The following is a 25506-nucleotide window of genomic DNA, read 5'->3' on the forward strand; positions in this document are numbered from 1 at the left end:
GCAGAGGGTATGGTGGACTCATGGGGTCAGCCCGGGTACCCTGGCATCCTTCAGAACTCCCCCCACATCGCTCAGCAAGCCCCCTTCAATGCCGCCAACCCACAGGACAGACTGGTAAGCACCGTGTGTGTGTGTGTGTGTGTGTGTGTGTGTGTGTGTGTGTGTGTGTGTGTGTGTGTGTGTGTGTGTGTGTGTGTGTGTGTGTGTGTGTGTGTGTGTGTGTGTGTGTGTGTGTGTGTGTGATCAAGAGCGAGTGAGTGAGTGAGTGTGTGAGTGTTGAAAAACAGCCCTCCACCATGTTTGTTCATGTTAGTGTGCCAAAGTGTGCTCAGCTCCGTGTGTGTGTGTCTGTGTGTGTGTCTGTGTCTGTGTCTGTGTGTGTGTGTCTGTGTCTGTGTGTGTTTGGTTACCTCAGTTTCTTTTTTTTTTTTTTTGCATGTCTGTCCTGTCCTTATAGTGTGTGTGTGTGTCTATGTGCATATATGTTTATTTATTTGTGTGTGTGTGTGTGTGTGTGTGTGTTCATTTGTGTGAGTGTGTGTGTGTGTGTGGCTTTAGACTGTAACTGCAGTAATTATGGCTGTCTGTGACCTACTCTAAAACCTCAACCCTTGACCTCTCAGTCTAAAGCCAGCCACTGACCTCTCTTTCTTTCCCTCTCTATCTCTCTCTCTCCACACAACAGTTCTAATCCCTCCCCACTCCACTGCTAACCCTAATCCTATTGCTCTCTGCATGCACAACATTTGTGTGTCTTCATGTCTGTGTGAGCATCTAATAGATGTCTGTGTGTGTGTGTACTGGGAATGTATATTTGTATTTTTTTGTGTTTGAGTACATGCTAAGAGTATGTGTGTGTATGCTGATTTGGTGATGATTTGTATTGTTCTCTGTGTATATATATATATATATATGGGTGTTCCTCTCTGTATGTCTGTGTGCAGGCATGATGTTGGTGTGTGTGTGTGTGTGTGTGTGTGTGTGTGTGTGTGTGTGTGTGTGTGTGTGTGTGTGTGTGTGTGTGTGTGTGTGTGTGTGTGTGTGTGTGTGTGTGTGTGTGTGTGTGTGTGTGTGTGTGTGTGTGTGTGTACACATGGCACTGAGATGTAGATTTATTTATTTCTTGTACATTTGCTCTCTCAGCAGAAGAGGCAGCCTCTGCCCATCTCCCCTCAGAACTACCCACTGCAGGGCGGAGACATGAATGGCTACCACCCTGGCCCTTCACCCTATGGGGTGACCAACGGAGCAGATGGCATTATGGGTAATGTAGTTTTCACTACACTACATAATCTACCCTCATGTTTGTAGTTGTATTTAGAGGTTGTATTTAAGTATAGAGCTTTATCTCTTAGAACAGAAGAGAAAAGAAATCTATCATTTAATACCTTTGTTTCTTTTGTATTTTTCTTCCTCTCTTGTTCTCTCTTCATCTCTCTCTCTCTGTCCCTCTCTTTCTGTTTTTTTTTCTTTCTTTCTTTCTTTCTTTCTTTCTTTCTCTTAGCTAACAGAGGTACTGCTCCAGGGAGCTCAGGTGATGAGATTGGGAAGGCGCTGGCATCGGTGAGTCTGAGTTCGGTGTGATTGTGTGTGTGTGTGTGTGTGTTTGTGTGTGGCTAATGCGTTCAGACATCTATTCCAGCAGGTCTCTAAATAGCATTATAGGTCAGCTCTGTCTGCACTAGCCCTGTATATACTCTTAGATTGACACACATCCACAGCGTGTGTGACTTGTGTTGAAGTGCCAAGTGTGTGTGTGTATGAGTGTGTTTGTGTATGAGTGTGTGTGTGTGTGTGTGTGTGAGATCTCATTAATTGCCGGACTAAAAGATTTGGGCTAATCTAGTGTAGTTGTTATCTGACCAATCACTCCTGCAGTTCCACGAAATGATGTGTGTGTGTTAGTGTGTAAACAAGTGCATATATGTGTTTTAAGCGGATGAGTAAATATCGTGTCTCTCTCTTTTCTTCTTTGTCCTCTTCTCTCCTGCTCTCCTCTCTTCTCTGTGTCCAGATTTATCCATCAGAGACCAACGGAGGTGGCGCCAGTTTCCCCTCAACCCCATCCACCCCAGTGGGCTCTCCTCAAGCCATCTCAGGTGTGTGTGTGTGTGTGTGTGTGTGTGTGTGTGTGTGTGTGTGTGTGTGTGTGTGTGTGTGTGTGTGTGTGTGTGTGTGTGTGTGTGTGTGTGTGTGTGTGTGTGTGTGTGTGTGTGTGTGTGTGTGTGTGTGTGTGTGTGTGTGCGCGCGCGCGATTGAGGTCACAGTGTTAACTCACACCATCACCACACGAGCTTTTAAGTCTCTCTGTGATCTCAGTCAGATGCTGGGTTTGACTGCTGTAGTTCTGCAGCGCCATCTACTGTCCAAAAGTGATCATGACCTTCCACACTTTAATGAGTGGGAAAAAAATACAAGGATACTGCATCAATTTGCTCCTTCCAATGTGTAATTCTTGTATATGGATCTCTCTCTCTCTCTCTCTCTCTCTCTCTCTCTCTCTGCAGCCTCTCAGTGGTCGAGGTCCTCGGCCCAGGCGGCTCCATCTCCCAGCTTTGAGGGCAACCTGCAGGTAAGAGCCTATGTTGGATGTCTTCATGCATTATGTGCAGTAATGTAACGCTTTGAATATTGAGTTAATAAACACGTTTTAACCCCCCTACTCCGTTTCTCTCTCCCTCTCTCTCTTTCTCTCCTTCCCTCTCTCTCCGTCCTTCAGAATAAAGTGGGCGATAGTCTGGAGGAGGCACTGAATGTGTTGCGGGGTCATGCTGTGGGGACGCCAGGCGACCTGGCCAGCCTCCTGAACGCCGGTGGCTCCTCCACATCCAGCCTCCTCACTCAGGCGTTCAACCTGGCTGGACGCATGGTGAGGATCGTGTGTGTGTGTGTGTGTGTGTGTGTGTGTGTGTGTGTGTGTGTGTGTGTGTGTGTGTGTGTGTGTGTGTGTGTGTGTGTGTGTGTGTGTGTGTGTGTGTGTGTGTGTGTGTGTGTGTGTCTGTATGCATGGAGTGATTTGTGAGTTGCATGTTGTCCTTGTCCAATCGGAAGGAGCGGAATAATCTGTGAAGTTGATGAACGTGCTGCATGCTCCCCTTGTTCACTAAACCCCTACAATGAAGCAGCTTAATTGAATTTGAAATCCTAAATCTATTTTGCATGAATCTATTCATCCCAATCTCTCTCTCTCTGTGTGTGTGTGTGTGTGTGTGTGTGTGTGTGTGTGTGCGCCAAGCTCTGTGAATATCTTGGGTCACTGTAGGAGAAGTCATCACATTTTAATTTAGGGCGTGGCTGGTTATTTTTGACCCTTAACACAACATACGATTTAGTGGTGGTGCCTTTAATTCTCCTAAGTGATTGCTCTTCATAGTAACATGCCCCTTCCCCGTTACCCAGATGCCCAGTCACCATGACGACGGACCAGGTCTGACCCAGAGTGGCCCCCTCCTGCATGGCCACCACAACTCTGGGGGCCCCCCTGGCTCCCAGCCCGAGGGCTTTAATGGTGAGTTTCTCGCACACGCAAACATTCACGCACACACATACGCACACACATACGCACACACACATGTTCAGACATTCACACCTGCACTCATACATAAAAACACATATATTAATACCAAGTATGCACACTCCATGTCTGCATATTCACTCAGATAGATAGATAGATATTCCCCATCATAATGTTTCCACATCCAAACACAATGTAAACTGATTTTAGCACTAGTTCTAGACACACATCCTGATGGTGTTTTGTGTTTCAGGCGGTATGATGCGCTCCAGCCACTCGTCCAGCAGTCTGGACATCAAGAACGAGGACAAGGAGGATGATGAGAACTCCTCCCTCAATGACAAGTCTGATGACGAGAGGAGAGATGGCAAACTGGCCCGCAGATCCAGGTACACACATATATGTACACACACACACACACACACACACACACACACACACAGAGTAAATGGACACCGTGCTCTCACACACAAACGCACTCTCTCTCACACACACACACACACACATGCAGTTACACACTCACAACATTTCTAGGACCCAAATCACTCACTCACTAAAAAAAGGCTGTGAAGTGTGCAGATGAAGGAAAGGATAAAAAAAAAATCCCTCAGAAAAACAAACTACTCATTTAGTCTCTCTGTCTCTCTCTCTCTGTCTGTCCCTCTCTCTGTCTGTCCCTCTGTCTCTCTCTCTCTCTCTCTCTCTCTCTCTCTCTGTCTCTGTCTGTCTCTCTCTCTCTCTCTCTCTCTGTCTCTGTCTGTCCCTCTGTCTCTCTCTCTCTCTCTCTGTCTCTGTCTGTCCCTCTGTCTCTCTCTCTCTCGCTCTCTCTCTCTCTCTCTCTCTCGCTCACTCCAATAACTCACCATCACATCCAAACCATAGCTCATCAAATCTCAAGTAGTCAGCACACACACAGTGAAGCCTCAGGCCCATAATGTGTTGCACTTATGAAGAGCACAGATGAATTTGTACATGCAGCTTAAAAGTGTGGCATGTGTGTGAGATTGTAGATTAGAACCAGGGTGTGTGTGTAGATTAATAGCAGGGTTTGTGTGTGTGCGCGTGTGTGTAGTTAAAAAGTGGGGATTGTGTTTGTGTGTGTGTGTGTCTAGTTAAAAAGCAGGGTTTTTGTTTGTGTGCGCGTGGTTAAAAAGCGGGGCTTGTGTGTGTGCGTGTTTGTAACACGCTTGTTGTCATATTTCCCCGTTTTTCACACTTGTTTCAGAACTCAAGCCTTCCCTCTACTCAGTAACTCCACCCAGTCAGACTCAGGAGCCGAGTAAGTTTACACACACACACACACACACACACACACACACACACACACACACACACACACACACACACACAGTGGTGTGTACACACACACCCAGGTACACGCTGCGCCATATTTACCAGACAACACGCTGCCTCATATATATTTTAGCTCAAATATAGAGTGTATGTAGTGTGCAGTGTTTTAGACCTACAGAGTGTAGCACATCTCACCCTTAGAGACGACATTCACACGTGTGTGTATGTGTGTTGCTTCTCTTATTTGAGCCTCTGTGGTATGTTTCTGTGTGCGTGTGTGTGTGTGTGTGTGTGTGTGTGACTTCCTCCTTCTGTAAAAAGTAACGAGGAGGATGACGAGGACCTCCCTCCGGAGGTGAAGGTGGAGCGCGAGAAGGAGCGCCGACAGGCCAACAACCAGCGGGAGCGTCTGCGCGTGCGCGACATCAACGAGGCCTTCAAGGAGCTGGGCCGCATGTGTCAGATGCAGATGCGCCCCGGCAACGACAAGCCCCAAACCAAGCTCCTGGTTCTGCAGCAGGCCGTCCAGGTTATCGTCAACCTGGAGCAGCAGGTCCGAGGTCAGTGCCCAGACACTGTAGGAAAGAGACCCGATGTGAAGCATAGGAGTTCTTAGTAGTGTGTTGCAAGTTTATCTTGGGTAGCACACACACACACACGTGGCCTGCATGGAGGACTGCGCACCTCGCACCTGCTTCTCCAGGCCCAGGATGACCTGCACTACCTGCTGCAGGACGATCAGTTTGGTCTGGGGCTTGTCAGGGTAGCACTATTGTTAGGATGTTAAATGTGTTTTGTGTGAGTGCAGGATTAAACTGCCATGCTTGTCTCCCAGCTGCTTGCAGGAATATATGTGTGCTTCTATTTGTCCTCCTCTTCCTCATCCTCTTCTTCTTCTCCTTGTCCATGTCTAGCTCTCGGTTCATCCATTCATCAGTTCATCCAAGTCAAACTCTTCAGTCTGAAAGAAGCCATGAAGCTTCTTAAATGTTGTTGTCTCTGATAGTTCTGTGTCTTATAGACTTTTGTCTTATGGACATGACACACGTTTGTAGTCACCTATGAACTAACCTTCTCAAAATGGCCTCCCCTAACTTCAACATTTACCACAGTCCTGTTAAAATATGCTCCCTCAAATTCATCATTAACCGTAATCCTCCTAAGATGTGCTCCCAGTTATCCTCAGTCAGCCAATCTTCTCTGTATATCTCTCTATCTATCTCTCTATCTATCCCTCCTATCTATCTATCTATCTATCTATCTATCTATCTATCTATCTATCTATCTATATCGATCTATCGATCGTCCAACCCAAGCCTGCCCAGTCTTGCTTGTTTTTCCTCACAGTTAAGTGTTGACCAGTAAGCCAGTGAACAGGGGTGTAGTAGCGGCCACAATTAACCTTACTCAAACACACACACACACACACACATGCTGGAACACACACACACACACACACACACACACACACACACGCTGGAACACACACGCACATACACACGCTGGAACATACACGCACACGGACGCGTACATACACACGCTTGTACACACACACACACTTGTGCACATATATGCACACGTACACACACACACATGCTTGTACTGCATCGGCTAATCTGTGCTCAACCTGTTTATCTGAAATGTTCATTCCTTTATTACAGCCACCTTTCTGCTCTAGCATCTCTCACCCTCCCTCTCTCGCTCTCCCCCTCCCTCTCTCGCTCTGCCATTCAGTTGCTGCTGTTCTTCATGTGTATGATCTCCTTCCTGGTGTGTGTTTGTGTAGCAGGTGTCAAATGCAGTGACCTATGTTACAGACAAACACATCATGGGTGGAGGGATGTGTTTCAAATGTGGTTTCAGTCACTCTCGCTCGCTCGCTCGCTCTCTCTCTCTGTATCCCTCTCTTCCCCCCCCCATTTCTCTCCCATCACTCTGCTTCTCACTGGCGTCTAAGGCAGCAGGCTTCTTTTTCCTTCCTTTCTCTCTTTCATTTTTTCTTCCTCCACTCGCCCCCTGACCCCCAATCACCTGTGTCAGGTGTCTCTCTCAGGCGTTACCTGTGTCAGGTGTGTGTGTGTGATGGAGACGTTCCTCAAGGAAGATGTGGATTTCTATTGACACCGCTGTCAGATGTGCCAGTCTGGGGCTCCACATGTTGAGAGTTGACGGGATTGGCCGCCCGCATGTAGAAAGATGCGCTGGGATTGGCCGCCCGCATGTAGAAAGATGCGCTAGGATGGGCCGCCCGCATGTAGAGAGATGCCGGAATTGGCCTCACTCAGGGTACCCTTGCTCCGCTCCCAGTTAGTATCGGATCAGGTCGTTGGTTAGTCCACCGTGTTGTCATGACACTGTAGTTCAGACCCCTGGTAAACCAAAGACTCTTCTGTAGCTCTCCAGCCTGGAGAAGATTCACGTCACACTGGCTCTGGGGAAGAAGTGACGAAGAACGACCCAACACTCAGTTATTCTTCTCCATAGAAACCTTACGGTGGCACATTACTCTACTCAGTCCATGTATTGATTCAGATGATGATCACCGCTTGGCTAACAGCGCCCACGAGCGTGTGCGCATGCGCTACCCCGATCAGGCCTTCAAGGAGCTAGGACCAGTGACCAGGCCCAGACCAAACTGATCGTCCTGCAGCGGGCAGTGCAGGTCATCTTGGGCAACGTTTGCGTGTGTGTGTGTGTGTGTGAGCGAGTGTAAGCCCTCCGCCAAGCTGTGTGTCCTCTGCTTCCCAAGAGGGTGGTGGAGGAAAAGCACCAAGGCCAATGAGGAAGCAGCCAAATGGAGGGGAGGGGTGGGGGCTGGCTGTCAGCTTTGAGGCCGGTTGAGGTCACGGAGGGTTTTTATTTATTTATTTATTTATTTATTTATTTATTTATTTATTCATTTATTTGTTTGTTTGTGGGTCGCTTTGGTCTGCAGTCCTTTTTGCTGCTTTTCTTTCTGCGCTGTTTGGCCCAGGCTCAGTGCAGCCCATACTCTTCCGTCAAAACCCTGCTGCCTAGCAACACACACACTTGCTCTTTTCTCTCCTTCGCTGGATGTCTGTTTATCTCTTCTTTCTTGTGGATTCTCTCCGTCCATCCCTCTCTGTCTCTCTGCCCCCCTGCCACCAGTTTGTATGTCTTTTCCATTGATCCGTATGAAGTGGTCTGACAGTCTCTCTCTCTTTCTCTCTCTCTCTCTTTCTCTCTCTCTGTGTGTGCAGAGAGGAACTTGAACCCCAAGGCAGCCTGCCTGAAGCGTCGAGAGGAGGAGAACCCTGGCAACCACATGTGATTCTCAGGTGTGTGTGTGTCTGTCTGTTTATGTGATTCTCAGGTGTGTGTGTGTGTGTGTGTGTGTGTGTGTGTGTGAGAGAGAGAGAGAGATTATCAGGTGTGTGTGTTTTATGTCTCAAACCTTTTATTGGTTTGGATCTGTAGTTGAATTGTCTTTTCTTTTTTTTTTGTTCTTTTTTTTTAACTAGCACGCTAACATGAAAGCTAGCCATGCTAGTTGCCTGAGATGTTGTCTCCTGGTGTCTGTTATGGCCCTGTCTGCACTTCTCTCATCTCCTCTCTCCTCTTTGTGTCTTCAGGTTGTCTTCCGGAGAGAGAACAGCTGTGGCCTTAATGACAGCAATCATCTCAGCCAGCAGACATGCATATACACTGCCCCAGTGTGTGTTAGTGTACACACACACACACACACACACACACACACACACACACACACACACACACACACACACAAACACAAACACACACAAACACACACAATCTCTCTTGTGTGTGTGTACACACACACACACACACTCACACACACACACTTTTGTTCAAAACTGACATGTTGACCATACCCCTGACTAGATATACACTGACCATTGAGAGCACCTGCAAGTGCTCATACTGGCACACACAGTATAAACACACATACACACCCACCCACACACACACACACACACACACATATCATGGCCAAGTGGGATATTGGTGTCCGTTGTCCACTGCAGACAATGACTCTATCTGAGAGAGACTATATGGACTATATGGATCAGTTTTTATCTGATATTTTTTTATGAAATCTAAAACAAAAATGTTGCTTACTTAACGGGAGCAAAAAGACAAACAAGAAACTAACAGAGAAAAGGACATTTTGATCTTTCTTCACTCTTTGAAATGGAACAAATAGATGACGGAAGGAAGACAGGATAGACGTGTCCTCTAGAGAAGGGGAGGAGCAGAGCACCACTATCAAAGCAACCACACAGGAGTGGGGACTGAGTGTGTGTGTGTGTGTGTGTGTGTGTGTGTGTGTGCGCGTGTGTGAGTGCGCGCATGTGCATGTGTGTGTGATGGGGTGGCAGGAGTTCAACTGTGTAGGAAAGTGTGTTATGGCATCTATACATCCACAGAGACAGAAAGATAGACACACACATCACGCAGACAGGCAACCACACACACACACACACATCACGCAGACACACACACACACACCTTCCCCCTCTCTTCTCTACCCTCTGGAGGTAGTCATTATGATGTGTGTTAAACAGAAGTGATTAGGTCTTTGGACTGCTTTTGGATTGGGTCCTTTGAGACCCCGCCCCCCCCCCCCCCCCCGCCCCCACAGAAGTATCTAGAACCTAACACACCAAGAGCAGTGCTTCCCCAGACCAGCTTGACTACCCGTCATCTAACCAGACGAAACATGTGACATGGACTGGCTTTATACTTTTGGCCAAATAAGAGAGAATCCATGGTTTAGGTCAAGAAGAACACGTGGCCGTAAAACACGGGTGGTAGGGTGCTGATGCGGCTGATGTGCATGTGTGGCAGAGATGGCTATCGCCCACGGCAACGCTTTTTTTCCTGTCGCTGTCACTATGGTGATGCACACCCTCCCCTTATTGTCTAGGGCAAGACATTCATTCTTAAGTTACGACAATAAGACTTAATGAAAGTAGTTTTACTCCTTGTGAGCATGTGTGCTTAGATGGCATTGTACACGGAGGGCGATGCAAGGATGATATTTGTGTGGGGACAAGACCAGGAAGGATAATTCCCCCCCCTGCAGTCTGTGCAAGCCAGCTTAGAGAAAAGTAGAATATCTTTTCTTTGTGTTTCATTTCTTTTTCATTTCTTTCGAACAATTTGCAAAAGGGTTTTTATTGAGTGGACCCAATATGTTTAAAGTGATTTACACTTTGTACTTTGTAATTTTTTCCCTTTTTTTATACAGAATTTCTTTTTTTTCCATGTTTGTGAGTTAACTTTTTGATTGTGTTTTGTATGAACTACATTTGTTTAAAATGTACCATGTTGTAACGGCTCATAAGGATGCCAGAACAAAAAAAAATGTGTTTCTCTTTGCTCTTGCTGTCGCCCATGATCACCCTGAAGGGAAAGAACCTCATGACAAATCTGGAGTTTGGGAGAAAGAAAAAAAAGCCAGACCTTTTCCACAGAGTAGACGTAGCACTGTGGAATGACGAGATATCAACCTCCATGTCCCCTGCGCCAAAAGCAAAAGAAAAAGTGAATTGTTGGCACATTGCCGTAATAACCTAAATAAATGCCCCTATTATTGGAAGGCCACCCAAGCACCCGTCTGAGCTGTGTCTGTGATGGAGATAGAGGTGAATCTGTAGAGGACAAGGAGTATTCTGAGTTCATCCTGCAAACTAGAGGCAGTACTCTGGCCACAGCTGGTGGAATGTCTCTCTTTGAAGGGGGGTGGTGGTGATGGTTGGGAATCAGACCCCCTGAAAGGAGCTTACTGACTGGAAATGGATGTGGCCCAGATCTAGAGTTGATTCACCAGATCTAGAGTTGATTCACCAGATCTAGAGTTGATTCACCAGATCTAGAGTTGATTCACCAGATCCGCCTCAAGTATCAGAGGTGGATCTGCTCCAGGGTTGGGGTGAAGGGTGGCCTTTTCCTTGCTCTTCTGACTTCAGTTTTGTAGGGGAATTGAAGAGTGAAAATTTACCAGTGCCTCAATATTCTCTCAGTTCAGTTAAGTTGGGCTTTTTCTTGCTTTTTTTGGGGGGTGGGTTGGGGGGGGGGTGGGATGGGGATAGATTAAATGAAATGTTACACTGTTGTTGATGATGATGATGATGCAGAACATTTCATAGCTTCAGTGAAACGGAGCCATCAAGAGAGACACAGATTTCTAATCACTTCTCCCATTGAACAATGAATGGCATTGCACCAGAACTCCAATTGGTTTAAAGAAATGTTAAAAGCACAAAATGAAAACAACCGTTTTCCTGTCAGAACAGTCCAGTGATTGTGTTACTTGCAGGGTGCTTTGGGTCCTAGTGTTACCGCCGTTTCCCAGACTCATAAATTACAGATTTTAGATATAAATCAGTCACCATCTGCACAGTCCTGCCAGATTAACCTATGTGTCAGCGTTATCCTTTAGGTGCTTTCATGAGTACCAGGTGTAAGGCTATTAGACTACAATCTCATTAGAGGCTGTATTGGTGTTTTACCTTCCCAGACAACCTTTTTCTTCAGCCACGTCATGACAGCCCCCTAGTGGCGGTTTAGAATACTGGATGACATCACACCAACAAAGGGTTCAAAATTGATGCCTGACGTACTAGACCTACATCCCATCTCCAGAATCTGACTAAACAGTGTTTTACTTCGGCTAATGTTTGTTAGCACCTCAGCGCATCATCATGCTGCTCTGTTCCTAAAGCTAACAAATATTTTCACACCTCACAGATTTCGTGTCAGGCCATCCCACTGTGCCCAGACATAACTTGTATCTTACCTGGGCAGACATGATGTCAAGCCATCTCAGTACCCTTAAGACACACTGCAAGTTAAATCTGCTGTCTCTCTTATGCATTGGGGACAGAATACTATATCTGTGTCCTCAAAGTGCCTCCAGATCGACTTTTTAAAAAAAAAATGTAGTTATTGAGAACATTCATGTATATAACGTAGCAATAAAAGTGCCATTTTTAATAACAGAAATATACATTTTTCAATGTCTGTCTTTTGGAACTTGTATACCTGAATAAAGAGAAGACAATGTAATAAAGTGTTTAAAGTAGACTTTATTTTGATGTCTCATTTATTATTTATTTTTAAGTGCCTTAAAATGAACATTGAGGCTTTTGCATTCTTACAGAAACAAAATGACAGCTGAGAAGTCCCATTACATTTGGGTAATAAAAGATTACACAACTAATGAATACAAAGAAAAAAATGCCTACAGCTTAGGCCTATGAGAGCCTTTTGCTCTCAATTCCCTTGACCATGCAACGTTATCTTACGCCTCATAGCCTTCTGTTTTCATATCGTTAAGGCCCAAGTCTTCATTCTGCTCAAAGCTTCGCGTGTACTTATCCGTCTTCATCTCAGGGTCGGCGTCTGGGGCAAACACGTTCTGAATGTAACTGTTCCCGGCCGGGTCGTCGAGAACCAGATGGGCACTTAACTCTCCTGCCATGATTTGGTCAATCTTATCGGCGAAGGATGTTATCTTCTCGCTACGATCAGACACAGTACTATCCCCACAGGTGAATGGGTTCTTCAGGACGAGGTCCTTGATGTCTGTGAGTAGACCCTCCACAGTGGTGAACTTCCCAGCCAGTGCTCCCATTCCCAGCTCAAAGTCCACCTCAGGGACTAGAATGCTGCAAGTCTCAGACTTCAGAAGATCCCTTGTCATGTCTGTGGCGTTGGTCAGGTGAAGCGTTATTCTGGTCCCTTGCTCCTCGGTGGCGCCGCCTGATTTGACTTCGTTCGTCCGATTTCCGCAACTCTCGCAGTTAGTGGCCATGATGACAACCTCTTTGAAATGCGGGATCTGGACAAGTTTCATGTTGGTATTAGCTGGGGCGTTGCACTCGGGGCAGTTGGTGTTAAAAATCAGGACCTCGTTTCTCAGGCTCTCCAAGTCGTTCCCAGGTTTTTCCTGCTCCAGGGTGTCACTTTCTTGTATTCCCAGCACTGCGTTCTGTTGTTCGGTTCTCTTGTAGTGGGTAACAGTAAGATCTGGGTCCTTTTGCGGTGCACAGGGGTTCTCTACAAAGCTGTTTCCAGAGGGATCGTCAATAACCAGAGTGAACTCGCTTTCGACGTCTTTGAGCTTTTTTAACTTTGCAATAAACTCGTCGATTTTGGCAGCAACGTCTTGGTCAGTCACCCTTCGCGCAGCTTGGTCTTGCTCAAGTCCAGTCACTGCCCTGTCAATGAGCCCCTCAATTGTTGAAAGACTGCCCTTTTGGGTGAAAGCAGGAATTTCAAAATCCAACTCGGGTATTCGTGTGGTCGCACTTTCTGCCCTCACCACTTCACGGTTAATATCCATTTTTGATTTCATCTTCAATGTGTATTGAATGCCCTGTTCCTGGATGCGACCGGCCGACTGAATCTCGGTGTTTGACCAGTTACAGTGAGGACAAGTAAACGAACTGATGATAACTTCTTTGAAGAAAGGGATTCTGGTCAGAAGAAGTCGTGTTGATCCATCTTCGTGACAGTTCATGCACAGGCTCTCGATTATGTGCATGTCATCTTCCTCGGCACTTATATCCTTAAAAACAGGACCCCCACGCGCTTCTCCCTCGCCGATAACAGACATTTTGGTAATACTGGACTGTTATTTTACAAGACTGACTTCTTACAGAGTTTCCTTTGCTATTTTTTGTACACAAATGTGCTAGAAGTTTCCTGCGTGTTCCTCACATGGACGTCGTCACAGCTTGTAAACGTCATATATTAACGCCGGAAGATGTCAAAATTAAGCGACAACTTGCTGCAGGAAGTACTTGAAAAGTGCTATGATACGGCGCACTAAAACGTAGGCTTCCTGTTTTACAATTTGAGTGAAGATCAAAATACAACACTATTTGGATTTCTTAAATTTAAAATTGTATGGCTATTATGAAAATAAACTTTACCTATTTTTTTTTAAAACATGGTTTATTTGGGCTCTGTAATCAGCAACACAAATCTCATCACGTTCTAGTCAGATTACTTAAAGATCCAAAGATATGTGCATGTTAGTTATTCGATGAATAACTATCGCTTGCTGTGTTTACGTTTAATATGTATGATAGCATTGTAGTTAACTGCAGTTAAGGCGTGGGCTAAACAAGCCTTATTGGTCATTATTCAAATGAAGGTCAGTAATTATTCAAATAAAGACTCGCCTTCACACATGATCGATTCTGGGCAAGAATATTGTACTATTACTTTTAACGAAGCACCATGTCGACTCGCTACGTAATAAAATGTATAGGAAGGCAGGCCTATGCATTACTTTGCCTTCGAGAGCAAAAGTCCGTACATCGGGCCGAAGTTTGAAACGTAGATTTCTGTCAAATCCGTCCATAGATTTTCGGAATTATTTGTGTATCGTTCTTTCAGGTGTGGTGGTGAATTAAACAATTTAAATTATATATGTCATATACCAACGGCATGAAAAATGGTATTCGCGCGAATAACTTCAAATTAAGTGAATTTAAGTCACTTGACACGGTAAACCTAGGAAATAGCCGAGTGATGTAGTTGTGTTGTCATCCTCTACTTCCGGTGACTGTGGCGTTGCCGTTGATTTCACGAACACTTCGCATTTTAGAACCTTAGTATTTAGTATTGAACGGTACTCAGCTAACGCAGTGGGTCACAGGTAAAGCGCCAACATGATCGCCAAATTAATTGGAGAGAAGTACATCGCGATCGCTAAGACGTGGTAAGATGTTGAAAAATAAAACATATCTAGTGCTCTGTTTTCACGTCGGTTTTATAACCAGATTTCAAAGGCTATGCCCTTGTTACGACCTAGCTAACATTAGCTTAGCAGGCACGTTAAAGTCTTGTTACGTCTCTGAACTATGCTAGGATAGCTAACTTTCTCTAGCCATCTTGCATTGCTAACTGTTACGGAAGGAAGGTCGCAGACCTGGCATAGTAGTTAGTAAGTCCAAAAGTTTACTCAGTACTAAATGTATTGTGAAATTAGGTATTGCCTTACGCTTTTTGGCTACTGTAAATAACCAGTAGCAAATTGACATTGAAGAAGCTAACGCTAGCGATGTTGTTTGCAATTCTGAGCATAGCTTTAAGCAGGTTAATTTACCTTTTATATATTTTTGAATTTCGTTTCAAATAATGTAATAATGGGCAGTTTATGCTATAATGAACACTACTAGATTCCACAAGTGGAGGGAGTAAGATTTGATTGGTCAGTAATGGCATTTTGACATCTGTTCCTTCTCGCATCCAGGATCCCAACATTGGCAGTGTGGGGAGGTGTTGGTGGAGTTGCGCTCGTACACTTCACAGATTGGAGGTTGTTCCTGGACTACGTGCCCTACGTCAACGGAAAATTCAAGAAAGACGAGTAGACCATCTCCGCAGGTGTTGTTGAGGAGTCTGAATGTGTGGGTATCCTCCGTTATTAGAGAACAAGTAGAGCCCTAACCAGGGCTTCACGAGGGGTTCGGGGAGTAAATGCCAAGTCCATGCAGTTCTGGTGTTCCACTATGACCTCAAATCGCTCATCTTTGGCTGTTACATGTTTTCAGATTTTGTCTGGTTTGAGCCTGGAACACTATCATATATACTGTTTCCTTATGTTGGTGTCAGTCATCTATCTTTTCCCCACAATGCTACAACACAGCATAATCTATCAAAGTCAGGGTATTCACACGATCTGAAACAGGAAATTGGTCTACGCCGTACTCAAATACTGTTTACTAATTGCTATGTTCTAAATATTAATATTACTACTACCGACACTGCTCTTTGATATTCTGTTTACTCGTATTATAGTCGACTAAGTCAGACTTTCAACTGTAAGTATAAAATCTGCTGTGCATTGTACCTTGACCTGACCAGTTGCCAGTGAGCTGCCAACCTTCCACTGAAGTGACCTACTGATAGAAATATAAAATGTCACACAACATGGCATATTTGGTGGTGACCAATTTTGAGATTGGATTTCACACAGTTATTATTTTTCACTGACATGCACACTTTCTCTACTATCTCTAGGGAAGAGTAGGGACCTACCAATCAACAACTCAAAGTAACGCAATCACCCAAGTACGCTAGGTGTGGCTTGTGGGGAATCAATTGTGTAAAGAACACCTCGTGTGTTGACCCATAGACTAGACGCTCTGGCAAACCGAATTGTCGCATTCAGCTTTTGAGGATGCATTCATGTGTACACTTTATAAACAATGGTCTACATCCTGGTAGATTAATAACAAAAACTAGTATACTCCTATGTGGAAATAAGCCTAGGTAGTGAAGTCAGTGGTACTGCTGTTGATAGCCAAATACTAAGTTAAAAGACAGTTGTGTCTTTCTTGCCATGCATACATATGAACTGCAGGGGGGGTTGTTTCCCCTGCTTTTAGTTGATCACTTCTGCCATAGACTAGTCCTAATGTAGATTATGATTGCATCTTGTATACCCTATCCTACTTAAAGAGATTTCTCATTTGACCTAGTAGTCTTTAAGTGCCTGCTCATGGTATCCCCTGACACCCAGCATGCCCCAAGCGAAGTCTATATTGTGTGATGGTGAAGTTGCATGGCAGAGACATAGAATGATCTTTTATCCGAGCTCAATAAAACAAGTCTGTATACTCATAAAATGACATCAATTTCAGATCAACCATCATTGGCGTCTATTTGGAGCACCTATTTGTGCCATTAGCATCATTGGCATTGGCAATGGCAGACCATCTGATGTGTTTAAAGGCCCATCAGACCGTGTGTGACGTGTCTCCATTGTCACCAACCATAATATTAGTGTAAAATATCTGCTCCGTGACATGGTGCTGTGGTTCTGGGTTCTGATCTGAGGTGCGGTATGTTTCCCCACAAGCGTTTGTAGAGCAACCACCATGGTGACCGACAGACCGTCATTTTTAATTCTCTTTGTCTATCATTTAACAACAGTAGTTGTTCATATGCACTTGGGAAACGCTGTCTTGTTTCATAGCTGGGTGCTATTAGGGTGTTCTCGGTTCTCTATTCTCTGACTAAGACTCTGTTCTCATCCATTTTCAGGCCGGGCCTCTTTGGAGAACATCACCATTGCAGGGGGTTACCGGGACCCCCCTCTTCAGGAGAGGAGATGGAACAGACCACCTGTCATGACTCATGCCACACCCAATTGATCAATATAATATTTATAAATCTGTTTTGTATGTCTTTCTTTTGTTTGCCAGACATCTAACTGTGCGGTTGTGATTCTTGAGGTGGAAGTGTACTCGTGGCACGTTCCTATTCTTCTGATCTATTAAATAATGTACATTTCTGACCAGTTTCTGTTCAAGATAATGGCTGTTATCGCTTTGTTCTGTAACCACCAACTGTCCTTACAATAGAGATTTTAGCTGGTAAACAGCAGGGAGAAAGATGCTGTCGTCAGAGTTAGTTTATAAGTGACTTTGGGCTCTGTGTGAATAGGTTTTGGACACTTTCACTTCTTACATCCACCCTCCATAAGCTCACGAATGAACTTGATGCTTTGGTTCTTCTAATTAAAGATTAAAAAAAAAGTAACTGACATTTTGTTCCTCTCATATACATTTAACAGTAACACATCACTGTGTTTGTTTGCTGGTAAAATATGATCATGGGCGAGTGCATTGCGGTTAAATTACCATTTCAATGGCTATAAACATAGACATGAATATCGAGGAAAAACTTAATTTAAGTGCAATCTTTTAAATTGTGAATCTGCATCAGGGACATGCCGCAGAAAGCGGCCTATTTTCTCTGCTACTAGTAGCATGTCTACGGTGGAAGCCTCTCGTTAGCGACACACACTGGACGCAGGAGGGGTGGAGTGGAATGTCGTAAAGGTGACAACAGTGGCGTGGTAACTAAAGTGGGACATCACATCTCATCTCCGTGTACTTGTAACGTCTCGGCGCGCCTAAACCTCGAAGAAACGATGGAGCGGAAAAGGTGGGAGTGCTCGGCTCTCCCAAATGGTTGGAAAAGGGAAGAAGTGACCAGAAAGTCGGGGTTGTCTGCGGGGAAAAGCGATGTCTATTATTTTAGGTAGGCTGCTGATGGCCGCTGAACTAGGGAGAGAGGGGGGCATTCATTTTTAGCCTGGTTAGCAAATCCATTAGCCATATTGCTAGTCTCAGGTTATCTGGTGGGTTAAGTCAACTATTGAACCATTCTAAAATAAATTGATACTGTTGGTAATAATAAGTTACTTGTGCAACTACGTAACCCCTTTTAGTGATTGTTTTGCCTTGCAATATATTTAACTAAGCCTGCCAGATATAAGTTAGCGAATTAGCAAGCTAGCATGTTGTGTCAGAAGAGATAATAACAAAGATAAGGATACAAGTTAGCTAAGTGGGTAGCTAACTTTAGTTATACACGGGCTACCGCTGCTCACCAGAATGCATGTCAAAAGAAATAGTTTTCTCCTTGGCTGAGGCAAAATGAACCCATATCTATGTGAAGCGCAGCCTCGTGGTTAGGAAGTTGCGCGTGGCTCCCCAAGTTCTTGTGTCCACATTCCACTTCTTTTGTGTGTTAGCCATAGAGAGTAGAAGAAGTGTTAGCTATGATAGCTAACCAGCTAGCGAACGAGCCGTCACAGCAAACTTGCTGGCTAGCGTAGCTTTCCGTACGCAAGACAACATATACATCATGATTTTAAGTATGAATCCAAACAACGTGCTAGTTTTACAAAACTTTTGCTCTGTCAACATCGCATGTTGTTGGGCTATGGTGTTAAGCTACTGAAAGTTACCAGAATGAATATTTTCAACACTCTGCGATGCGAAATATGCCTTACGTTATACAAATATTATTAAACGGTTATTAAGAAAAAAGTTGTGCAACCTCTACAACTGATCAACTTTAACTCTCAGTTATTTGATACATATGTACACATGTAATGTGATATCTGTATTACTTGTAAAACCATACACATGCCCTTATTGATCACAATACGTAAGTGAACGGTCCACTGTATAGAGAGTCAGACAGGAACAGCAGCCTACATCCACGTATTTTTATGCAGTTTTGTGATGCATTTTCCTTTTGTGGTCCCCTGTTAACTAGTCCCACTGGAAAGAAGTTTCGCAGCAAGCCACAGCTGGCTCGTTATTTGGGTAACTCTATGGACTTGAGTTCCTTTGACTTCCGTACGGGGAAGATGATTTTCAGCAAGCTCAACAAGAACCGCCAGCGGCTTCGCTACGACCAAAACAACCAGAACCGGGTAAGGGGAGCATTAGGAGAAGCCTTCTAGGGTCGCTTCAGAGTCCCATAAACTACCATAAGAATATAACAACGTTGTCATGTTCAAAATGGTTACTCCTGCTTTATGAAATGACTTGTGTGCTAACAACATTTCCGAGTGATCTTTGACATGATGAGCCAACTTCATTTACATGACCTTGTGCCTGAAATCAGTCTCTCACTTTTTTTTTTTTTAATCTGAAGGGCAAACCTGACTTGAATACCTCACTGCCAGTCAGACAAACAGCCTCCATCTTCAAACAGCCTGTAACCAAGGTCACCAATCACCCCAGCAACAAAGTGAAGACGGACCCCCAAAAGGCTGTTGAGCAGCCGAGACAGGTACCGCTCAAAACCCCCTCTAAATGTTTTGATATACTGATTGCAAACTGAAGTTTTGAGTCAACAAGGATAAATGCTCTGATTGGCACAAAGGAATACCCAACAATGAAGCATGAATGTAACAAAACATGTCAGTGTTGGTTGATGCTCAGCGTGTCAAGACACAAAGGTCATAGTGGAGAAGAAGAACCCTGAGCAGGGAGGAGACTCCTCCACTCAACCTGAGGCCAGTCTGGGAAAGGGGGAAAAAAGGGTAGAGAGCGGTAGATTGGAGAAAGGGAGGATAAGGGAAGGGATGTCTGCCTTCTGTCTGTCTGTCTGTCTGTCTGTCTGTCTGTCTGTCTGTCTGTCTGTCTGTCTGCCTGTCTGCCTGCTGTGGAGTTCAAATCAACCATTCTGTTGTGCTTGTGTTCTGTTCAGCTGTTCTGGGAGAAGAAGCTGAGTGGGCTGAATGTGTACGACATTGCTGAGGAGCTCGTGAAGAACATGGAGATGCCCAAAGGCCTGCAGGGTGAGTGGGGAGGGCCGAGGAGAGACGCCCCCTGCTGGGGGTTGGGGGGATACTTCAACACCACTTGGGCTCCTGTCTCTCATGTGGCTGAGCAGCATACCAAACCCATTTAAAGGCCAAGGCCATTGTTGTTGCTGCAGCAGGAACAACACTGAGAGAACAGAGATGCGTTTACTATAGTCAGAGGCCCTTATTGGCCCAGAGATGCGTTTACTATAGTCAGAGGCCCTTATTGGCCCAGAGATGCGTTTACTATAGTCAGAGGCCCTTATTGGCCCAGAGATTTGTTTATAGTCAGAGGCCCTTATTGGCCCAGAGATGCGTTTACTATAGTCAGAGGCCCTTATTGGCCCAGAGATGCGCTTACTATAGTCAGAGGCCCTTATTGGCCCAGAGATGCGCTTACTATAGTCAGAGGCCCTTATTGGCCCAGAGATGCGCTTACTATAGTCAGAGGCCCTTATTGGCCCAGGGATGGAGTTCACATTTAGTTTATCAGAGATTATTTTCAGATTGCAAAGAAAATATGAGCCAATTCTGATTTTATGTCAGCACATGATACATGATTAAAACATTGTTATTATTATTACTTAATTGCATCACCAACAATGTTTCACATTTACTCATTTACCAACCTCAGTTGTCCAAAGCTAACCATAGATACCCATGTTTCTCCTGTGTGCAGGAGTGGGACCTGGCTACGCGGATAAGACCCTGCTGTCGGCGATCGCCAGTGCGCTCCACACCAGCTCGGCGCCCATCACGGGCCAGCTGTCTGCCGCGGTGGAGAAGAACCCCGGCGTATGGCTCAACACCACCCAGCCGCTCTGCAAGGCCTACGTGGTGACGGACGAGGACATCAGGTAAACACAATGCAGTTAGATATATACTTATATCTTATACTTCTTATATATCTTATATAACGTATATATTTATATATCTTAACAAGTTTCTGCGCCAGTGAACTCTGATGCACTCAGAAGAGCTTCAGACTTCATGCCCCACATAGACCTGGTAATGGAGGCTGCTATGCAAGGAGCTGTTGAGGCCAAGGGCTTTTGAGCAGCAATGTAGACCTTTAAACTCTTTTTTTTCTCCTCCAAGTTGTTCAGCTAATTTAGTTAAAGTTGTATGTAAAAGTTTTGTATATTGTTGTACAGATGAAGTTTGGATGGAGCCTAGTACGATGATTGACAGGCGTCACTCTTCCATATAGGTTGATTATGATGCTGATGTTCCTGTTCAATTGTGTTCTTGATGATGCTGATGTGGTCATGTTCTGAACAGATGATATTGATGTTGTTGTTGCTGATGATGATGTTGATGATGAGATTGATATTGGTGGTAATGTGGACGATGATGATGATGAGGATGATGATGTTGGGGTCTCACAGGAAGCAGGAGGAGCTGGTGTGCAGCGTGAGGAAGAGGCTGGAGGAGGCCCTCATGGCCGACATGCTTGCGCAGATCCAGGAGGCCACCATTGGCGGGACCGCTCTCAAGGATGAGGATGACGACAGCGCAGAGGATGAAGAGGAGGTATAGCCCAGGTGAGAGGGCACGCCTTTAGAGTGGAGCTGAGGTATAGCCCAGGTGAGAGGGCACATCTTTAGAGTGGAGCTGAGGTATAGCCCAGGTGAGGGGGGAAGCCATTGCAGGAAAATATGCTCCAGTTCTGTAGAGGCAGCTGTGTCATATAGTTGACTATTGTCCCTTCCAGCAGTGCTCATGAGAACAGCACCTTTATTTACAGATGAGTGTAGTTATCTTCAGTTAGATAGTTTTTGTTTATTTACAGATGAGTGTAGTTATCTTCAGTTAGATAGTTTTTGTTTATTTACAGATGACTGTAGTTCTCTTTCAGTGAGATAGTTTTAGTTTATTTACAGATGAGTGTAGTGCTCTTCAGTTAGATAGTTTTTGTTTATTTACAGATGAGTGTAGTGCTCTTCGGTTCTATAGATTTAGTTTGCGCCGTGTCTGTGTTGATAGCCTGTTAATAGAGATAACAGCCCTCTAGAAGCCCCCGCGGTCATGTGCGAGGCGGCCGGTGTACCTATTCATAGGCCACTACAGCGGGTCAGGGGCTCCGACAGCAGCGCTTTTAAAGCAGTCAATGGCCTTAATTAGTTGATTAGATGCAGGGATGCACATGAGCCCAGGTCTCAGGGCTTCAGCCGTGGGCCAGATGAGTGAGTGCTCCTGGTCTACCCTCCGCCTCTAGAGCCGTGGGCCTGATGAGTGAGTGTGCTCTGGGTCTAGTCTACCCTCTGCCTCTGGGCCTGATAGGTAAGTGCTCCTGGTCTACCCTCTGCCACAATTGAAATGACCATGGAAGTTAGCATGGCCTTTGGGACTGGTTTAGCTAGGTATGGCTCATTCTCTGTTCTCTGTTTCTGAGGCGTGATGGTGTTTGTTTGTCTCCATCACCCATTGTTGGTTTTTGTTTAATGTTTGTGTTTGTTCAATTACACACTGTTGCTAAAGACATATATGTATATATATATATCCCCCAATAAGGGAGATGTTTTGATGAGATTTCACATTTTGGGACCAGTTTCTGAAATGATGGCATTGGGAATGTAAACATTGTTAATTGTAAATGCATACGAGGCCAAGGTCCTTCTGAAGTCTGCTCACAGCTGGACATGAGCACCCCTCACCGGTTCACTTGGCATTTAAACTCCATCTGCTACAGTCTGCTGTGAGCACCACCAACACCCGGCACTGAGCTGGGTTCTAAAAGTCCCACTGAAGGGTTAGGGTCATTCTCTAGTGGTTCTCATCCACTGGTTAGTCAAACATCCCCAATGTTGTCTCCACACATAAACTGTAATATGTGTAGGTCATTAATCTGTGCCTGTATGTTGAGGTATGCGAGTGAACCCCCTGATGTAGAACTCTAGCTGTGAGGGTGTATTGGTGTGAAGGTGTGAGTTGATTCGTTGTTTTTGTTTTCTCTCCTCTCCAGGGTCTCCAGCATTGAGCAGCTCTCGGGGTCAACAGTACTTGGACCTGGTCCAGATCAGGTCAACCCAATGCCAATCAGGAATTACATTTCTTCTTCTTCACTTCTTCTATATCACTTTGCACTCCTTCACCCGATTCCCCTTCTTATCACTCCAACCTCAGACTACATGGAAGAGTGACCAATGAGTTTCTTCATGGGTTGCTTTTAATGGTTATGTTATTTTATGTATCTTAGCTACAAATGTCTCTTTATTTTATTCCATTTTTGTCAGTTTACTTTATGCTACATAGATAATTGAAAAATGTGATGCTTTAAGGTTCTAATTCTTATTTAACTCCCACAAATGGCCTCCCTTTCTGGCACTCTTTGTCACACACACACACACAAACACACACACACACACACACACACACACACGCCCTCCCACTCCGCTACAGGGCCTTCTTGGATAGGGCAAGTTGTTTTCCCCACCGTCGTTATTTAACTTGTTAATTAACGCTCTCAATAGGCAGGCCATAGCTGGCTGTTAACAGGGTGCTCAGATCATAGTGCTGGCATTATTTAATGAAAACTTCAACATATATTTAACAGTATAAAAATGTCTAAGCTAAGTGTTTGTCATAAAACAAAGACCTATACATGAACATAATCACCGCCTGGCTATTTTACACTCATGTTTATGAGTAGGTATTGATACAAACAGATACATATTTTTGCTGTGTTCAGATGTTGGTTCCCACAGGACCAGCTTCTTTTGATAGAGCCGGGCTCCATACAGGTCAGGAGCATACATCTCCCAGAACCCATAGAGGGGGATTGCACGCTCCTTTTGTAAAATGCCATGCTCGGTAGGTTTTCTAGCTATTTTGTTTTTTTGTTGTTTTTTTTATTGTCAAAAGTGTTTTTTTTATTTTTTTTTCTGTATACCAGTCATCTTCATAGATTCCTTGACCAAAATGGAGTTTAAGGTTAGTAGCCGACTCTGGAAGGCTTCCGGTTCCGGAGCCCAGTGTGGGAGATTCCAAGTATGTGGTTTAGCGACTAACTAGGGTGAGTTAACTCAGTGTACATAGTAAACCTCCTAATAGAAGAGCCCTGTGGCTTTGTTTTGCTAGGGGAAGGAACCCATTAGGAGGCTTACCACTTACTCTGAGTGAACTTATCCGGGTTAGTCAATAAACCACATTCTTGGAGTCCCCCTCTGATCAGGGCCAGAGCTGTGGTCGGTGTCCTATCGTTACCCATAGTTACCTGGAGCTGTTTTCACACGGAGTAGGTAGTGCTCTCCTCTTCTTCCTTTTGTTTTCGTGTTGCAATGCAATCTATTTTCCTCACGGCAATAACGTTAGGCAGTGTTTTCGCTGTTTGATTTCTTCTGTTTCCTGTAGTGTGGCAGAGAGCTTGACCTGCTGTCTACTTAGATCCCCTGTGATACCATCAACCTGTCTGGTGTCAGTGAGAGTTGGGGCAAAAATGGCCCCTATTTTTAAAGTAGTTGGGGGGGGGGGGGGGGGTAGCCCTTGTAACGACCCCCTTTCTTACTAAGCGACATGTCCTCTATTGTTCAGTATTCTCTCTGGCCAATCTGGACTAATTAGGTTCGAGTAACTTACGGCTTGTGGTGTAGTGTCCTTACAGACGTTTAGGAACAACCCAATGCCCCTGAAAATCAGACACCAAGGTGATCAATTACTCCCTGATAGAAAAGTACATTTTCTTTACCTCCTTCTTGACCATCCTACCGGGATAGTTCTGTGTATGTATGGTAAGACCAGATGCTATTTCACTGATTTAACATGCCTGACTTTAAGAGCCGTGTTAATGGATCTTGCATCACATACACAACCTACTTACGGCAAATGTAGATTTCCGTGATTGTGTTTTTTTGTATGATTATTATTATTGCAAGGGGTTATGAATGAAAAATAATGTTTTTTTGTTTTGTTTTTCTTAAGTAATAAGTCAGGACATGTTTGTGCTTCTGAATGTCATGTGTTTATAACACTTTTCATAAAGGTGCTCTAGTCTAAATTATCCCACGAGGAGACCTTTTTCACTTGTCTATTCCGTTTTTGTGTGTTTGTATGGAGACGTTATTCAGAACCTCCTTCTCAAGCTTTGATTAGCAGAGGAGACATGGCAAGGTTTTGTAAAGACAAAAAAATAAAGACATTTGAGTATAGAAAACATCTTTGAGTCTACTGTGTGTTTGATATAGTGCAGTCAGTAGAAATGCCACTTAAAGAAGAAGCATTTCATCTGTCTGACAAAGAATTCTTTTTTTTCCATGTACAATCGTGTTCATAAAAAATGATAAACAGCAGACAAATGATTTGCGAATTTTGAGGCATTATGTGACGTTTCTGCGTTGCTAATGTAGAACTGAAATGATACTCGTCTATATATGAAGCAAGCTGTATGACTGGGACAGATTTTTGTTTGTGTATGAGAACACACCCAGCTCATCCTCGCTGATGCCTTGATATTACCCCAACGCAATATCCAACCGCTGAAGGAGAATGACTCGCGTGTGAGTTGGACCCTACGCCACATGCTCACAACATCGAAGGTGTGTAGAAGTTAAAGCAGTGATGAGCAAAAAAAAAAATCGGATAAAAT

At 44.6% G+C, this 25506-nt stretch overlaps 4 protein-coding genes across 6 annotated transcripts in view; 3 read left to right on the forward strand and 1 right to left on the reverse strand.

Moving 5' to 3' along the window:
* The window catches only part of LOC116219514 (transcription factor E2-alpha-like), a 26377-nt gene extending 17829 nt beyond the window's left edge, over positions 1-8548 (forward strand). Inside the window, exons 9-20 of the mRNA XM_031562834.1 lie at positions 5-114; positions 1144-1264; positions 1505-1563; positions 2015-2099; positions 2508-2572; positions 2720-2869; positions 3400-3508; positions 3768-3903; positions 4740-4793; positions 5129-5367; positions 8029-8106; positions 8401-8548. Coding sequence (XP_031418694.1) covers positions 5-114; positions 1144-1264; positions 1505-1563; positions 2015-2099; positions 2508-2572; positions 2720-2869; positions 3400-3508; positions 3768-3903; positions 4740-4793; positions 5129-5367; positions 8029-8099 — 1199 coding nt within the window. The 3' untranslated portion in view covers positions 8100-8106; positions 8401-8548. The remainder of the gene's footprint in view (positions 1-4; positions 115-1143; positions 1265-1504; positions 1564-2014; positions 2100-2507; positions 2573-2719; positions 2870-3399; positions 3509-3767; positions 3904-4739; positions 4794-5128; positions 5368-8028; positions 8107-8400) is intronic.
* A 3312-nt stretch (positions 8549-11860) lies between these two features.
* LOC116219515 (zinc finger protein ZPR1-like) lies at positions 11861-13567 on the reverse strand. The gene has a single exon (XM_031562837.1). It carries the CDS (start codon positions 13410-13412, stop codon positions 12096-12098), a length of 1317 nt encoding a protein of 438 aa, XP_031418697.1. The 5' UTR covers positions 13413-13567; the 3' UTR covers positions 11861-12095.
* Positions 13568-14356: 789 nt separating this feature from the next.
* LOC105905906 (cytochrome b-c1 complex subunit 10-like) lies at positions 14357-17111 on the forward strand. Of its 2 annotated transcripts, none has more exons than XM_012833964.3 (3): positions 14357-14525; positions 15060-15216; positions 16856-17111. In XM_012833964.3, exons 1-2 carry the CDS (start codon positions 14476-14478, stop codon positions 15178-15180), a joined length of 171 nt encoding a protein of 56 aa, XP_012689418.1. In that variant the 5' UTR covers positions 14357-14475; the 3' UTR covers positions 15181-15216; positions 16856-17111. The 2 variants fall into 2 exon arrangements, with proteins under 2 accessions (XP_012689418.1, XP_031418711.1); XM_031562851.2 differs by having other exon boundaries at positions 15060-15193.
* A 454-nt stretch (positions 17112-17565) lies between these two features.
* On the forward strand, positions 17566-25076 carry LOC105905879 (methyl-CpG-binding domain protein 3-like). Of its 2 annotated transcripts, none has more exons than XM_031562843.2 (7): positions 17566-17761; positions 18884-19043; positions 19268-19405; positions 19826-19916; positions 20602-20779; positions 21311-21466; positions 22888-25076. In XM_031562843.2, exons 1-6 carry the CDS (start codon positions 17748-17750, stop codon positions 21459-21461), a joined length of 732 nt encoding a protein of 243 aa, XP_031418703.1. In that variant the 5' UTR covers positions 17566-17747; the 3' UTR covers positions 21462-21466; positions 22888-25076. The 2 variants fall into 2 exon arrangements, with proteins under 2 accessions (XP_031418703.1, XP_031418702.1); XM_031562842.2 differs by having other exon boundaries at positions 17643-17857.
* Positions 25077-25506: the final 430 nt, after the last annotated feature.

Source organism: Clupea harengus, chromosome 25 (assembly GCF_900700415.2).
Source record: "Clupea harengus chromosome 25, Ch_v2.0.2, whole genome shotgun sequence".
Lineage (NCBI taxonomy): Eukaryota > Metazoa > Chordata > Actinopteri > Clupeiformes > Clupeidae > Clupea > Clupea harengus.

Excerpts from the sequence above, each read along its gene's own strand:
- LOC116219515 (XM_031562837.1), bottom strand. The coding sequence starts at position 13,412 with ATGTCTGTTATCGGCGAGGGAGAAGCGCGTGGGGGTCCTGTTTTTAAG.
- LOC105905906 (XM_012833964.3), top strand. The coding sequence starts at position 14,476 with ATGATCGCCAAATTAATTGGAGAGAAGTACATCGCGATCGCTAAGACG. Across the intron at positions 14,526-15,059 it reads ATCGCGATCGCTAAGACGTG|GATCCCAACATTGGCAGTGT; the intron begins GTAAGATGTTGA and ends TCTCGCATCCAG.
- LOC105905879 (XM_031562842.2), top strand. The coding sequence starts at position 17,748 with ATGGAGCGGAAAAGGTGGGAGTGCTCGGCTCTCCCAAATGGTTGGAAA. Across the intron at positions 19,917-20,601 it reads GATGCCCAAAGGCCTGCAGG|GAGTGGGACCTGGCTACGCG; the intron begins GTGAGTGGGGAG and ends TCCTGTGTGCAG. Across the intron at positions 20,780-21,310 it reads GTGACGGACGAGGACATCAG|GAAGCAGGAGGAGCTGGTGT; the intron begins GTAAACACAATG and ends GGGGTCTCACAG.